The following is a 15,202-nucleotide window of genomic DNA, read 5'->3' as shown; positions in this document are numbered from 1 at the left end:
ATAAATGTCTACTTATAAGTGTATTTTAAAATATATATATATATTTTTTCAAATAAAACAATATATCCGTATTTTGCATTAATTTCAATATGAAAATGTGCAGAAAGTGTCTTAACCTATATTACGGATGGCTACTAGGTTATACATAGTTGCCGTTGGATACTGAAACTGTATTGCTATTTATAAATGATTCTACTTGAAATCGCAGATAACAGCCCTTTATTTACACATTTGTAAATATCATGAAAACTTAAGTCTCATGGTTTTATCTGGAGAACCTCCCTTATCCCTAGGTAACAGAACTCGGAGCCAAAGAAATAAAAGTTACACATTTTAAATACATATATATATATATATATTATAGTCAGAATTATAATCAAGCTAAATCAAAAGGATATAACTGAATTTCGCCTTCCGATAAGAATATTTTCATTGCCCTATAAAGCAAAGCAATTCCTAGACGTTTTCTTCCTTTGGCCGTCCATTTACTTGATGGGCCGTAGTAAACTCCACGTTTCTGGTTAGTTAAATTAGGAAGACTTATTGCATCTATGACGGCGGCCTTAAAACAGAAATAAAAGAGAAATCTTTAAACATTTTATTCTTACAAGTTTAGATACAAACCTCTCGAGTATATGCTTCATATGGCAAGATATTGTGGAAGACGTGTAGATTAACGACACCAAAACCATTTCTCCAAATATCAACTATATGATCTAGCTTACTAAATTTAGGCGCCTGGATATCGCTTACAACTGCATTTAGATACACGGCTGTAATAAGGGTACACTAAATTTTATATATGTATTAAGAAATACAGATGTATATCGATAAGTACATATTCTGAAAAATATCAACCTTTATCATCAAGTTCCGGTTTGTTGTATATTTTGATAGCATTATATAAATGTGAATAAGGGCGCGTCGATTTTGCTTTCCCTACGTAGAAAATCGAATTCAAAAACCTTTGCCATATTTCAAGTTCTTTAAGACTCTACAAACAAAGAAACATATTCAACGTCTGGTCATGAAATAGCAATGCAAATTCAAAAAAGGTGACTTCATAGGACATTAGTTTTTATTCATAACTTTGCGATGGTTCCAATATTATGAGAATGAGAAGAGAATATAAGAATTTGGTTTTTCTTCGAAAATACTAAAATCACCGTTTTTGAATATATCTTTTAAAAAGAGGACACTCGTCGTCACATTATAATCACATTTTCTTTAGCGCTGACTGGTAGGTTACGCGATATTCGCGGATCTATTAAAAAATATAGATAACACTGTTTTAAACCCAGTTTCTTTTTATTGCTCCAATTTGGTCTAGAGTTAAAATATATTGAGGATATGCTTTCGAATTTCTCATAATTTTGAATACTTTGGAAGCCTTTTGTGGAAGAAATTGTTCGTTGCAACTCCATAGAAAATTCTATAAAGTACAAATTATTTGCAAATAAAGGCTTCAGGACCATTTTCTTTAGCTTACTTCTTTTTAAACACATAGCCAATTTGTTACAATGATAAATATAACTAATTATTCTAATTTATAATATGCTAATTGAATATAAGTATTTCAATTAAAAGAAATAACTGTTTAAAAGACATTAATGAAAAATATTTCAAAACAGCATATATTCACATTGACGTATAGACTATGTTTTATTTATAAAATATGAGTAGGAGTTTACATCGGACATCTTCCATTGCGATATATACGTATATACTTTTATTGGATAATAAACTAGGTGCTACAGTTTGCCTTACGTATTTTCGGAGATGTATCGCAACAGTGACCAATCGTTAACAGTAAATTTTAAACGATTAAGTATAATGCTTGGCAGCTCTGCATATGTATATCATGGGATATTAGGTTTGTTTTATAACTGCTAAATATTACTAGCTTGCTAATTTTTAGATGGAAAAACGTTTCGTAGCAGAAAAAACACACAGGACACAAGTTGAGAGCCTAAAGAGCACAGAGGGTTCCTTGCTTACAACCATATGAATAAACATCTGTTTAAAAACATGTGTTGACAAACGATATTTGTCACATGATTAGGGTTGCGACTTTTTCAATTCATTAATTTGAATTATAGAATTCCATGACGAAAAACTATTTTATAATCCAAAATTTGTAGTACACGAAGTACGCAAACAATTTTTTTAATTCTATTTATATGCTAGGACTTATAGTTTTTTTTTTATTTTTAGTTTTTTAATCCGGTTTTTGGGTTAACATTTTTTGGGACTCATTTTTTTTTCAATCGCGTATTTGAGATTTAAAAATCATTTTGAACTAAGATTTTTGAGAATACAAAATAAAAGGGAATATTTAAATTTTGCAACACTGGTTTTCAATTTTTTTTTTATTGTTTTGAATTATTAAAATAAATAATTCTATTGATCAGTATTCAAGTGTTGATATGAAGCGATATTAATTATTATTATTTTAAGTTTTCTTCATAAATTTCTGTTAGTTTCTAGGTTCTAGATTTCCGTTTCTTTAATTTATGTTATTTCGCTTTTTGTGAGATAACTCGCATATTGTTCTTTCTGACAGCTAGCAGCTACTTCCAGTTATGAAACAAACCTAAAATTTGTACACAAAATACAACTGTAGAATCATAAATATAGTTTTTTTAATATAGTGAAACAAATTGTTTACCCAAAGACATTTCTTGACTTTAAACCTATATATACACGTATATAAGTTAATTCTGGAATTCAAAGTCTTACTGGGGAAATATCAAAATAGCAGTTAAACACAACTAAAATAGATAAGATGCCCACTATTATTGCTCTGGATGGTAAGTAAATAAATTTGTTATATGTATGATTTAAATGGAAAGAGTAATAATAATTAATATTTCTTCAACAGTGTCATTGTCTATGCAACGTCAAATACCAGGCCGAAGTGAAGAAAATACACTTACTTACCATCAGTTAGCCGTCAAGGGTATATCACAATTGCTAGAACATTTGTCTGCCACATCGAAATTGGAATATGTTTCCTTAGTTGTATACTCCACAACATCCGAGGTAAAGGTAGATTTTACGCGTGACTATGACATTATTCGACAAGCTCTAAAGAAAATAGAACCCGGTGACAAACTCTGCCTCATAAGTATGTTGAAAAATGTTGCGAGTATATTGTCGACCAATTGGGGCTTTCAAAACTATTCTCAAGTTGTAGTGTTCACGGACTGTGGCTTAGGGTAAGTATTTAAAGGGTTTCAAAATATTTAAGATAGTTATAATACTAAAGCGTCTGTGTATAAACGGAACAGGTTTGGAAGTACTGCACTCAAGGGATTTTTCCACAGTTATGTCGACAAAGAAAATGAACCTCAGTTCGATTGGATAACTCTACTGAAGGCAGTCAAGTTAAATTTTGTGTGCATGGGAGTTCAAAGTGATTATTACTTCACACGTTCTTTGCCAATATATCAGCAGCTAATAGATTTCACAGGGCTTAAAGGTAAATTTACAAGACAATTTAAGGATTATTTAAAACTTAATTTTTTTGGCGTAGGTCAACTATATATGCCGAAAGCTGTGAAAGAGACTATGGAGAGTTTGGAAAATATAAATGACAACAATAAGCCACCAGGAATCGCCAACGTCAACACATCGACGCCCACAACAGGAACACATTCAAGCCATAAGAGTGAGCTTGGTCGCACTGCTATGTTCGATTTAATTGAAAGAGTTTGTGAGGCCAATTTTAAGCCTTATGAAGTTACGCTTAAAGCTGGTGGTTATTTCCGGTTGGAGTGTCCGGTTGTAATATGGCCCCGACCTGCGCCATATAAAACGGAGAATGGAGTGAAAACCGAATTAAAAATATCACAGAAAATAGAGATATGTGGGTTTTTGTCCCTGTCCGAAATTGGTTCACCCGTTTCCTTAAGCCGACATTTAATTATTCCTAAAGTGGATAGAGAAAAGCCAGCACGTCGTTCGTCTGAAAAATTAAGTTCCTCAAAATCTTCATCGAGTGGAAGCGCTAGTGCCACTGTTAAACCAACATTAGACGTAAACCAACCAAACTATGAGTACGAAAAATTAGAGCAGGAAATACGAGAATTCTATACAAAAGACATTAAAGAAGGTGATGAAAGCAGCGAAGATACTGAAACCAACGTTAATAAAGCTGGAAGCGCTGCCTCAGCAACCGCAGCTGAAAAAGAATCGATGTGCGTTATGCTCCATGGCGCTTTGAAAGTTGAAAATCTAGCTGCATTGGTATTATTAAATGATAATTGGTATGGCTTTATCTATTCCTATGCGGATAGTAAGAAAAAATCGAATTTAATGTTGAATATTTTACCACCCGGTAATAATGTTATTCCCTGGTTGGGGGACCTGCAGTTATTGGGATTTGCTGAAGACTTATTGCCAGGCGAAACAAACGCATTTCCAGTGAAGGCCGAAAAGCGTTCATATTCCCAAAGTTGTGTGGTGTGGATAAAACAAGTAAGTTTGCAGTCTGACGTGCAAAAAGTACTGCGACATGCAAAGAAAATGCCAGAGAAGACGCAGCACTTCTATAAGGAATTAAACCGCATACGACGCGCTGCACTATCCATTGGCTTTGTTGATCTGCTCGAAGCGATGGCGACACTCTTTGAAAAAGAAATTTCTCAACTTTCGGTGAATACAAATCCGGAATGCATCCTGCAATTGAAACATGCAGTCAATGAGTTAAGAACTGAAGAAAGTCTAGATATAAAAACGTCTATTACACCATACCACAAATTTGTGCCCACGGGTGGTGGCAACGATAGTGCGCCTTCAGGTTTTATGTATTAAGTAACTAAAATACGTGCATTTCATGTGAAATGTCTTTTTATAATGTTAGTATAATCTTAGACTTATGTACATTATGCATCTAAAATATATTATATACATTAAATATACAAGATGTACAAATCCTCAAACAGTGAATTTGAAGAGTGTATTTATATTTTTCAAGGATTTTTATAGCAATTGTTATTAGCTGCAGCATCAGGAGCATCAACAATTATTGTTACTTCATTCAAATCAATTTTTTTCAATTCACTATAAATTTCTTCACTTATCACATTATTCGGGTTCTAAAAATTCCAAACAAAACAAGTAAGGCAGTGCAATTCGGGTGTAACCGAACACTTTATACTCTCGCAATTGGCGAAGATCAGAGACATAGGCATATTTTCAGAAGTTGCGAAAGTATAAAAATTAAAAACAAATTGTTATAAAATTACTACTCACAATTTTGGCGTATTTCCACGATTCAAGAGCCTTAAATGTGTTATTCATCTTGAGATTAGTCAATGCTAAGTAGCCCCAAACATCTGGTAAATGTATGCCAAAATTTGTACAAGACGAAAACTTTTCTTCCGCCGCTTGATATTTTCCCAACTATATTTTTGAATTGTTATTCGGTGAGTTTGTGCATTCTAAAAACAATCCCAAATCCAGTTACTTACTCGATAATAGGCCCTTCCAAGGTCATAAAGCGCTTTCACGCGGCAACTGCTGATTCTCGTGCATTGCCCATATGCGCTGATTGCTTTCTCATATTTGCCACGTTCAAATAAATAGATGGCATAACGCAAAATGCTCATTTGGTAAACTCCGATATCATCCAGGTTTTCAGTGTTGTGCAAAATGACAGCGTAACAGTCCTTGGCAGCAGATTTATCGCCAAGATAATAATGCAAATGTCCATTGATATGGGATTGTAAAATTGTCTGAAAGCCAAAAATAATAGATTAAGTGTGCAACAGTTGTTAGAATTTCTCAAGATTAGTCGATTTAATTTTGTTGCTGTGTTCGCTTTTTTATGCCCTCTTCATTTGGCGATGTCAATATAATTATCAAAGGAATGTATATCCCCGAAACTGATGGCTTCGACAGGGTTCTTCTGCTTGGTGCGATACAACTAAAAGACAACACTTCACGTATTTTAATACAAATTTTTATTCTTCCTTTAGGAGCCTTCAAATAGGCTTCTGAGCCAATACAAGCGTACAAACGCTTCCAATCCAATTTTGTATTTATTATAAGTATCGGCTGGAGTGGCCTTCAGTGCATTCAGCGAATTTTGGTTTTTCGATTTCACTTGGCCAACCGCAGCACTTGAAGTCATGCTCGAGCTCACTCCGTTGAATCTAGTGATCAAACAGGCAGCGAAACACACCATGCTGCTCATGGCAGCAGAAGTTTTTGACAAAAGGAAGATAATGTCCTCTTAGCAAAGGAAGACACACCATCTGCCCTTTTTTCAAGGGACGGCTTTGCAAAGAAGTTAAACTTTACAAAGAAGTTTAAAGTTAGTCTCGGCAGTAAGGCGGATTTCCCGGTCGACCTACTACTAAGGGGCAGCACTACACTGACGGCTCGAAATCGCCGGAAGACATTGTAGGGGGCGTTGCGGGGCCGCATACCAATGGGATATTTCCTGAGCATCTTTCAAGCAGAGTCTTTACTATAAGCAGTGTGCAGAAACCAATCGGTATATTCAACGATAGTCAAGCGGCACTAAAATCGATCTCAGCTTATGAAGTCCAATCGCTATTAATGAAGGAGTGTATAGAAGGCTAAACCTTCTATCAATTTGCAACCGTGTACACCTAACGGACAAGGAGCTGCCCCACACCATAAAGGAGTTGCTCCGCACGGAGGTGAGCGTGGGGAGGGAACGACACTGGCAGCAGACAGCAGGAATGCGTCAAGCTGCTACTGGGAGGTTACAACAAGTTTTAGAGATATGGATAACCTCTATATGGGACACTGCAGGCTCAGGAACCCTTCTCCAACATGATCATAGTCTCTTGCGTAAACTCCCGGTTTTCGACATGGAACAGAAAACTCCAGTACACCTGATTCTAGATTGTCCAGGAATTTGTAGAAGCAGATTGAAGGCCCTAGGTTCCATCTACGTGGACCGGGATCAAACTCGTGGAATTATTTAAATTATTTTATTTTTATTTATCTAATGATGCCGTTGATGAATGCTGCGTACTCAGATACGTTGTGAAGAATTTTTTTGCGATCTCGTCTCGTTATCAACATCGTTTTCGGCAATAGGTTGTACCACTCTAGGAAAAAATTGCTTATCGATTTTGTTTGCGAACGCAGTAAAATGGACCAGTCCGTGTCATATTTGATTAGATATTACTCCCTTCCATCAACCCGATTTTTTTTTCATATATATATTTACATAACCATACATCTATCTCGATCTACCGTTAGGCGAGTAAATCGAATATATTCTGTACGTATCTAAAGTTCTCTCTCTTTAGTCTTACCGTTTGGAGCCCATGAAATGTTCGCATCGAATATGTGTCCGTTATTTCTCGAAGTAGAATTTGTAAAGTGATCGTAACGAAATACTTCTCCGCTTCCGTGCATTCAATTAAAATTTGTCCAAAAATTATTTGTGCAAACTTATACAACCCCAGTTCTAAGAATTCTTGAACCACTTTGTAAAATTCCGTTGTTCTTTTAGATGTAAACTCAAGACTTCGCTTGCAATAGAGATCCCAAAGGGTTAACGGCAGTTGAGTATTTCTGGTGAACTCTTTTTTCAAATTCTCAAATTTCCAGCGAGTATAACTCATTCCTGGCACATAGCCACATTCGCTGTATATACAGTATAAGAGAATCCACGTTGAAGATTCCTTGGGAAATCGGCTTGAGTAGGTCTCCAAGGCACGAAGTAAATATTGAAGACCTTCGTTATAGGTAGTTTCGGTCAGCAAGGTTTCTACGTAGGAAATGTAAATATCAAAGAGACCACTGCAAATCAACAGAACGGGAAGAGAAAGAGTAACTGTGAATAACTAAAACAATATCATATAGTAAATATTTAATATGATTTTTTATTAAAAAATGAATGAAAAAATGTTGTGCGATTTTTGGAAGCTAGTGTAAGACTTCTTCTAATTATTTGTGGACATACAGTTGTTGAGCTTTCAAAATCACTCAGCTGTAAAAATATTTTTACTAACTCATGATAATCTCCAAAGGAGAATCTGTGCTCCAGCGGTTTTCGAAGATGTTCCCTAGCTTCCTCAAAATTCTGCTTCTCCATATTGTACAAGAATTTGTAGCCTTCTACATGAAACTCAGCGGTTTCCAGTTTTTCCAGCTGCAATAAAAAACATGCAAATAAGTAATAATAAACACCAACAAACTTACAAAATAAAGGAAATATGATGTTCAAATCAAAAGCGATAGATTTTCTGTTATATCAAATACAATTTGAGGAGTACACCCAAGTAAATCAGTTTACCTAGAATTTGTTGCAGAAATCACTTGAAGACAAAAGATTCGATCACATAAAAATATTTTTGCACATTTTATAAAGGGTGATCTATTTCTAGCCTTCCTACTTTTTCGAAGAAAAAACCTAGAAACTTTAATTTTAATTGGGAATTTTTATTACCATTCGGAAAAACATTATTTGGAGATTATCTCTTTCAATTGTTGGTCGAGGCTCTCTCTGATGATCCATCTGTTGAGTCCAATTTTGATCACGTGTTTGAGTATTTAACCGCCGAAGCGACTCTCCAGCTAAGGCTACTATACGAGGTATGTTCAAAAAGTATCGCGAGTTTTGTGTTTTTCCAAATTTTTTTATTATTCATGAATATCTATTTTGTCCCCTTCAAAGTAATCCCCATGAGATATATTACACTTGTGCCAAAGGTTTTTCCCATCTTCGAAGAACTTCAAAAAATCATTTTTTTTTATCTTCTTCAGCTCGAAGTCTTTATCTCGTCAAGAGAAGCGTAACGTCATGGGCCTCTTCAGTTTGGTGAACAAGAAAAAGTCACAGGGGGCCAGATCTGGGGAATACGGTGGCTGCGGCACCATTAGTGTGTTGTTTTTGGCCAAAAAGTCGCGCACAAGCAACGATGTGTGAGCAGGGGCGTTATCGTGGTGCAAACGCCAATTTTTGTCACATCTTCTCTTCCTTCTGAGAACATTTTGTACCACCGATAAACGTTGCTTCGGTCCAAGGTAGCTTCTCCGTATGCCACAGTCAACATTCGGAATGCATCCGCACACTTAATTTCGTTTTTCACACAAAATTTTGATACGGGTTCTTTGATCCATTTTTTTGAATAGGTAAAAATCGAAGACGATCCAAAACACGTGCAAGCAAAGCAACTGTCAACAATTAAATGAACATTCAAAATGGCCGAGCTTGTCGGCATAAGCGAGAGATATGAGTACCAACATAACGCCACAAAAAATTCGAAATTCGAATATACGTAACCCGCGAAAATTCAATATTCGCGGTACTTTTTGAACACACCTCGTAAAGATATAAATGATCAGCAAATCGAGCTGAGTCGATTTAGCCATGTCCGTCTGTTTGTCCGACCCTCTGTATGTGCATATATGTATACACGAACTAATCTCTCATTTTTTGAGATATTGATCTGAAAATTTGCCCACATCATTTTTTTGTCCGAAGTGCAATATTGAATTACTATAGCATATAGCTGCCATACATACTGAACGAGCGAATCATGTCCTTGTAAGAAAAACTTTCATATTTGAAGAGATATAGTTACAAAATTTTGGCATGAACGCTGGTCGAGCAATTTACTCCAGTGACTGAAGTACTTTAACGTAACACGCTTTTCTGCGTTGTCCAAGCCAACAGACATAAGACCTGTCCGAAGTGACCGTTTTGCACATTTAATGTGCCCTTTAATCGTTCATAGTAGTAATCACACCTGATGTGTGTGCATATCGAGCAAATAATAATTTTATGAAAAGTCAAATAATACTTCATAGTTAATCATAGTTACTTCATTGATTAGTAGTCAAACACTACTGATCTATCGGCAATGTACTTAATAACTGTATAACGTAAACTTATATATTTTGTCTGACCTTTGTTTTATAGATATTCGCCAAATGTTCCGCACCAACTTCATTCAAGACTTTTATTATAGTCATGTATGAAGCTATGTTTTGGATATGGAGACCGGCTTCGAGCGGGGTTTTAGGTTTTTGAGTTTTTTGCAAAATTTCAAAACATCTATTTTCCAAATTTTTGTAGACGAACGTCATCAGATTCTTAAAAATAAAAATAGCATCTTTTTTTTGGCGTAAATAAACGTTTAAGATAGCCTACCGCGAATTCTGTACTATTCTTGGTTGGCACACGAGTATTGAAATCGCAAGCAATCAATTTCATAATTTTTTGAGTTAACTCATTCTTTTGACAACATAGGAATCCCTTTGAATCTTCGATTTGTTGTATCTCCTTTCGTATTATGTAATCAATAAGGGTGCGTATTTGCGCATCAAAATGTTTATAGTTCTCTTCGCAAATGTCCACTTTGCCCTTTTCTGGTACTATTTCTGTCGCAGAAGTTTTAGGTGCACAAGTTTTCATTTCCTCAGGTGTTAAGTGCTTTCTAAAAATATCGCGTGTCATTTGGCATTCCGTTATGGGCTGCAATATGCAGATATTTACGATTCCAAATGTGGTTTTGCCCTCCTCATGGTAGGGATTTATAGGGATTTTGTCGTTGGAAAAGGTCGTCACTTTGACAGGTTCCAAATGTACGGCAAAACGACAGGAGTTCACTATAAGGAATACATATATATTATATAAGTATGTTAAAACTAAAAAATATATTAATATTTTACCCTAAAATATGATGCTTTGTCGGAACTAAAAAAGTGTGTGTGACAAATTGCGTTATACTTTCGTTGAAAGGAAATGTTTAGGTATTCTGTCTAAAACCACCTATACCAAAAGCAGACGTAGGTTTTTCACTTTCATTTACCCTATAGTAAAAATATTATTCATATCAAATTCCATTATGTGGTGTTCTCGTAATCTACGCACTAGTAATATGTGTTTATTGTGAGAAGTATCATTTTTCCCATTTGATATGAAATGTCCTTCGAAATAGACCATTTTTTAATGGCGTTTCACACATGGACCCTTTCGGCGCCCAAACCGTTTTATGTTGGAAGAAAAGACGAAAAGACTTGGCACACATGCTCGGGCGGCACTCTTTGACTACTTTCAGATGAGGACTCTTTTCGTCGCTCAAACGGTGTTTTTTGTAGGTGAGAGAACGACGAAGAAAGACGAATTCCTTTCCATTCCTTTTCTTTAATTTTGAAATTCTTCCCATGCTCACAATTGTACTCGAATTCAACTTTATATTTCCAATATGTTTGAAAATATTAATTTTAGTATCCATTTTTTGTATGTAAAATAAGCAATTATGCGTAACAAAGGGTTATCCATTTCGAGGTTCCCTACTTTTCTAAGAAAAAAAAAGAGACACAGAAACTTCATATAATATTTAATGGGGGAATATTTATAACCAATCGAAAGAACATTTATTGTCCCATAGACTTTAGACTTTACATATCCCCATAAGAAAAAGTCCAACGATGTGATATCAAACGAGAAAACACGTGACATTATCTGCTCACCAAAGTAATCTCTCAATAAATCCAATGATTGATGCGATATGTGGGAAGGGCCGTCGTCTTGTTGCAACCAAATGTCGCCGAAATCACAACTGCAATTTCATCCATCAAAGAGTCGGTTATGATGGCGCGATAATGGCTGCCATTGACGGTGATGTTCACACCGGCATCATTTTTGAAGAATTCTTCAACAAACCACACCAAACCATAGTTTTTTCTGGATAAAATAGCAGCTCTTGAATCTATTCATGTTGCTTTTCGTCCCAAAAGCGGCAATTTTGTTTTTTTACATATCCACAGAAATGAGCCTCATCGCTGAACAAAATTTGGCTCCAAAACGTCGGATCTTCATGGAACTTTTCATCAGTCTATCGAGCGAGCGAAGCGATATCGCTTGGGATGTACGGCTTTATTTCTTGCACATGCTGTATTTGGTATGTTTTTAATTTAAGATCTCGACGTAAAATACGCCAAGTCCTTCTATATGTCAGTCCAAGTTGCTGTGAACGGCACCGAATCTAATCTTCCCGGTTTTCGCGTATACTCCCATTTACAGCTGCTTTATTTTCTTCACTACGTGCTAGACGTAGTCTATTCGGTCGAGTATTATCCAATAATCAATGCTGGGACTCAAGATTATGCCGATTATGCTGACCATAAATTAAGCGACGCGCGACAAACACATTCTTTATAGAACATGAACTTTCGTAAGTTGAATAATTTGTAAACGTTTTGCACTCGTAAGTCTTTCAACGACGAAATGTCAAACAGTACTTAACAAAAATGACATGACAGCTTGACAGGATTCATGCTTGATTGGTCAAAACAAAAAAGCTAAACAGGAAAAAAGTACATCTACTTGGATCACCCGTTATAATACAAATATTTCCGAAAAAGAAAAGGAAGAAGCCGTAGACAAAGCGTATCAGAATTTGAGAATGTTCAAGATAAGAAAGGAAAGTTAGTTAGAAATAGATTAACATCAGTGTATGATCACGGTCATATTCATAGCAAGCATTTGAGCTAGAATTGAGTGTGGCAAAGAAGATTTATTCTATTTAATCTTTTCTTTTACTTTCGTGTCTCTAAATTTTTTATTAGTGATTTAACACGGCAATTCCAACTGTCTCGGTTCACGAACTATTTCGGCATGACTTCAATTGCTAATATCAAACCTACCCCATTCAGTCACTGTCCAAGTTAGGCAGGTGATTTACGCTCTCAATTTCAAATGGTTGGTCATCTGCTTATCTTTATTCTTCTGGAAGCCAAAACTTATTTATTGTGAAAGCAAAGGAAGATACCAAGCAATGTTGTCGAGTGAATTGAAAGTTTAAAATTATTATAAGTGTTCCGAAATTGTCTAAATATTTTCTATTGGCTAAATTAAATACTTTACTCACCATCTGGATATAAAAATATTGATAGGTCTATAGTGCCCCTTAAGAGAATAGAGTCTGGTTGAGCGCGGTCATACACCTCTATTATAAGTTCCTGTTCGTCGTAAACAATCACTGCTTCCAGTATATTATTTAAAACTTCATCCAAGATGTAGCGACGTAGCAAATTACAAATTAATGCTTCTTCTTTAGCCATAGATATACCATCAAAATTGAAATCTACACCCTCTGTACACAATAAATCACTGAATAATTTATGAAGAGATATGCTACAATCCGTTGATTGACCCAAGTTGTGTGATTCATCCATAGAAATACTTGCCCAGCGATATGTGGTATCTTGATCAATAATCAAGCCTCTGTCCAAATAATTAAAGGTACATATTTTTGTTGTATCGAATTCGTTGATTTCGTTCGGAAATTTGGAACGAAATGATAGGCTTACACCCAAGCTCTGAGCTATATCCATGATGTCCGAGCTCGCATTATATATGGATTCAATTGTTATGAAGATCATATTATTAAAATCTTCATATCTCATTAATGGCAGTAGAGAATACACATGCCAGACGGTTTTACAAGTTCCCATTTCCAAATCAATATGCTCAAATGATGTTGGGTACAATAAAATTTCGGTACTAACTACTGTGCGCTTATTTGTGAAAAAATGTATCAAATCGATTTGCCCCTGGGCAATTGTTTTTTCGGTAGCGTCATTTTCCTCTTCTGAAACTACCGTTAAAATAATAGCGACCGGCTCGTCACTAAACGCATTAGCTACATCCATATTGTATTGTTCGATCGGTATGGCGAAGGCGCTTAATCTAGTGTTTTCATCCAACTCCTTTTCGTCGGCATAATTTGTATTATTGTGGCGCAAACTAATGAACAACCTTTTATTATCAGCATACGGAACATTTATAATGTTTTGAAGTTGTAAATACATAAACACTTTATTTGATCCCGTCTTTTCAATACTCGATTCCGGCACAATTTCTTGTTCCAAGATTGGGCTCGACTGCACTGACTGATTGGTTGTTTTTGATTTACCTTTTTTCGATGTGCGTTTCTTTAAGACTTCCTGATATCGCAACAGCTCTTTGTCGCTAAGGATACTAACCATCTTAATTCTATATTGCGAACTTGATGCCATTTTGCCTGTTTTCCCTTACTATAATGGTTTACTTAATAAAAAAAATATATTTTACCGAATTAATGTTCGGTATTTGTATTTTGTATATATTTTTTTCTTTCAATGTTTTAATCATAGCATACTTTATGTTTGTTTTGTTTTGTAAAGGGTGTTTCAGTTTATCTAAAACTAAAGCGCCCGATCTCACGACGAAGCTGTCAGCTTTCCATTTCGTATTGGCCTTTGTGATACTCTCGAACTGTTTGTTTAGTTTCTCACCATCAATGTGAAGTGGACTAACCGAGGTATATATAGAATTATAGATGCATATCAAAATAATTAAGGCAGCGAGATGAATTTAATATCAGGTGTCTATAATCTGTTGACAGTCATAACTTTAAAGTCGTAGATAATTTCGTCTATCGTGGAACCAGCGTAAGCAACACCAACAATGTCAGCCTGGAAATCCATGCAGGATAACTCTTGCCAACAGGTGCTACTTCGGACTGAGTAGGCAATTGAGAAGCAAAGTCCTCTCTCGACGAACCAAAACCAAACTCTATAAGTCACTCATAATTCCCGTCCTGCTATATGGTGCAGAGGCTTGGACGACGACAACAACTGATGAGTCGACGTTGCGACTTTTCGAGAGAAAAGTTCTGCGAAAGATTTATGGTCCTTTGCGCGATGAGCTGTATGATATATATGACGACATTGACATAGTTCAGCGAATTAAAAGGTAGCGGCTACGCTGGCTAGGTCATGTTGTCCGAATGGACGAAGACACTCCAACTCTGAAAGTGTTCGACGCTGTACCCGTCGGGGAAGCAGAGGAAGAGGAAGACCTCCACTCCGTTGACGCTTGGGATATCCAATTGGCGCCACGTAGCGAAAAGAAGAAACGACTGGCGCGCTGTTGTTAACTCATCTATAATCGCGTAAGCGGTGTCTACGCCAATTAATAAGAAGAAGTCTATAATCGAAAAAATGTAAAAATCTCTGTGGTTGAATTCTTTTCTAAACTGCCAACAGACATATATAGTATGTAATAACCGGCAAAGCGGGCTTTTGACAAAAAAGTACCCAAAAATTATAAATAAAATGCAAAATATTACGACCGACTGAAAACGGGTTCCACAGAGCGCAAATTTCTGTTTGGAGAAGAAACAAAAATCACATGGAGCTAAATCTGGTGAACATGGTT

General features: G+C 35.8%; 3 protein-coding genes across 4 annotated transcripts; 1 reads left to right on the top strand and 2 right to left on the bottom strand.

Moving 5' to 3' along the window:
- Window positions 1–356: 356 nt before the first annotated feature.
- Window positions 357–1,578, bottom strand: LOC108973601 (ankyrin repeat and LEM domain-containing protein 1). The gene is made up of 5 exons (XM_018940971.1): window positions 1,490–1,578; window positions 1,221–1,432; window positions 859–994; window positions 625–773; window positions 357–562 (listed from the first exon to the last, which is right to left on the bottom strand). The coding sequence occupies exons 1-5, from the start codon at window positions 1,503–1,505 to the stop codon at window positions 377–379; spliced, it is 699 nt and encodes a 232-aa protein (XP_018796516.1). The 5' UTR covers window positions 1,506–1,578; the 3' UTR covers window positions 357–376.
- Window positions 1,579–2,414: 836 nt separating this feature from the next.
- Window positions 2,415–14,096, bottom strand: LOC108973596. Of its 2 annotated transcripts, none has more exons than XM_018940969.1 (8): window positions 12,870–14,096; window positions 10,145–10,602; window positions 9,901–10,086; window positions 8,001–8,140; window positions 7,299–7,788; window positions 5,475–5,738; window positions 5,257–5,406; window positions 2,415–2,593 (listed from the first exon to the last, which is right to left on the bottom strand). In XM_018940969.1, exons 1-8 carry the CDS (start codon window positions 14,017–14,019, stop codon window positions 2,564–2,566), a joined length of 2,868 nt encoding a protein of 955 aa, XP_018796514.1. In that variant the 5' UTR covers window positions 14,020–14,096; the 3' UTR covers window positions 2,415–2,563. The 2 variants fall into 2 exon arrangements, with proteins under 2 accessions (XP_018796514.1, XP_018796513.1); XM_018940968.1 differs by lacking the exon at window positions 2,415–2,593 and adding an exon at window positions 4,948–5,099.
- LOC108973597 (von Willebrand factor A domain-containing protein 9) lies at window positions 2,577–4,876 on the top strand. Its single transcript, XM_018940970.1, has 4 exons — window positions 2,577–2,810; window positions 2,882–3,218; window positions 3,291–3,481; window positions 3,536–4,876. The coding sequence occupies exons 1-4, from the start codon at window positions 2,786–2,788 to the stop codon at window positions 4,813–4,815; spliced, it is 1,833 nt and encodes a 610-aa protein (XP_018796515.1). The 5' UTR covers window positions 2,577–2,785; the 3' UTR covers window positions 4,816–4,876.
- Window positions 14,097–15,202: the final 1,106 nt, after the last annotated feature.

Source organism: Bactrocera latifrons, unplaced genomic scaffold (genome assembly GCF_001853355.1).
Source record: "Bactrocera latifrons isolate USDA-ARS-PBARC rearing strain unplaced genomic scaffold, ASM185335v1 scaffold_49, whole genome shotgun sequence".
NCBI lineage: Eukaryota > Metazoa > Arthropoda > Insecta > Diptera > Tephritidae > Bactrocera > Bactrocera latifrons.
Note: the sequence above shows the minus strand (reverse complement) of the source record. Positions and strands in the feature narration are given on the sequence as shown.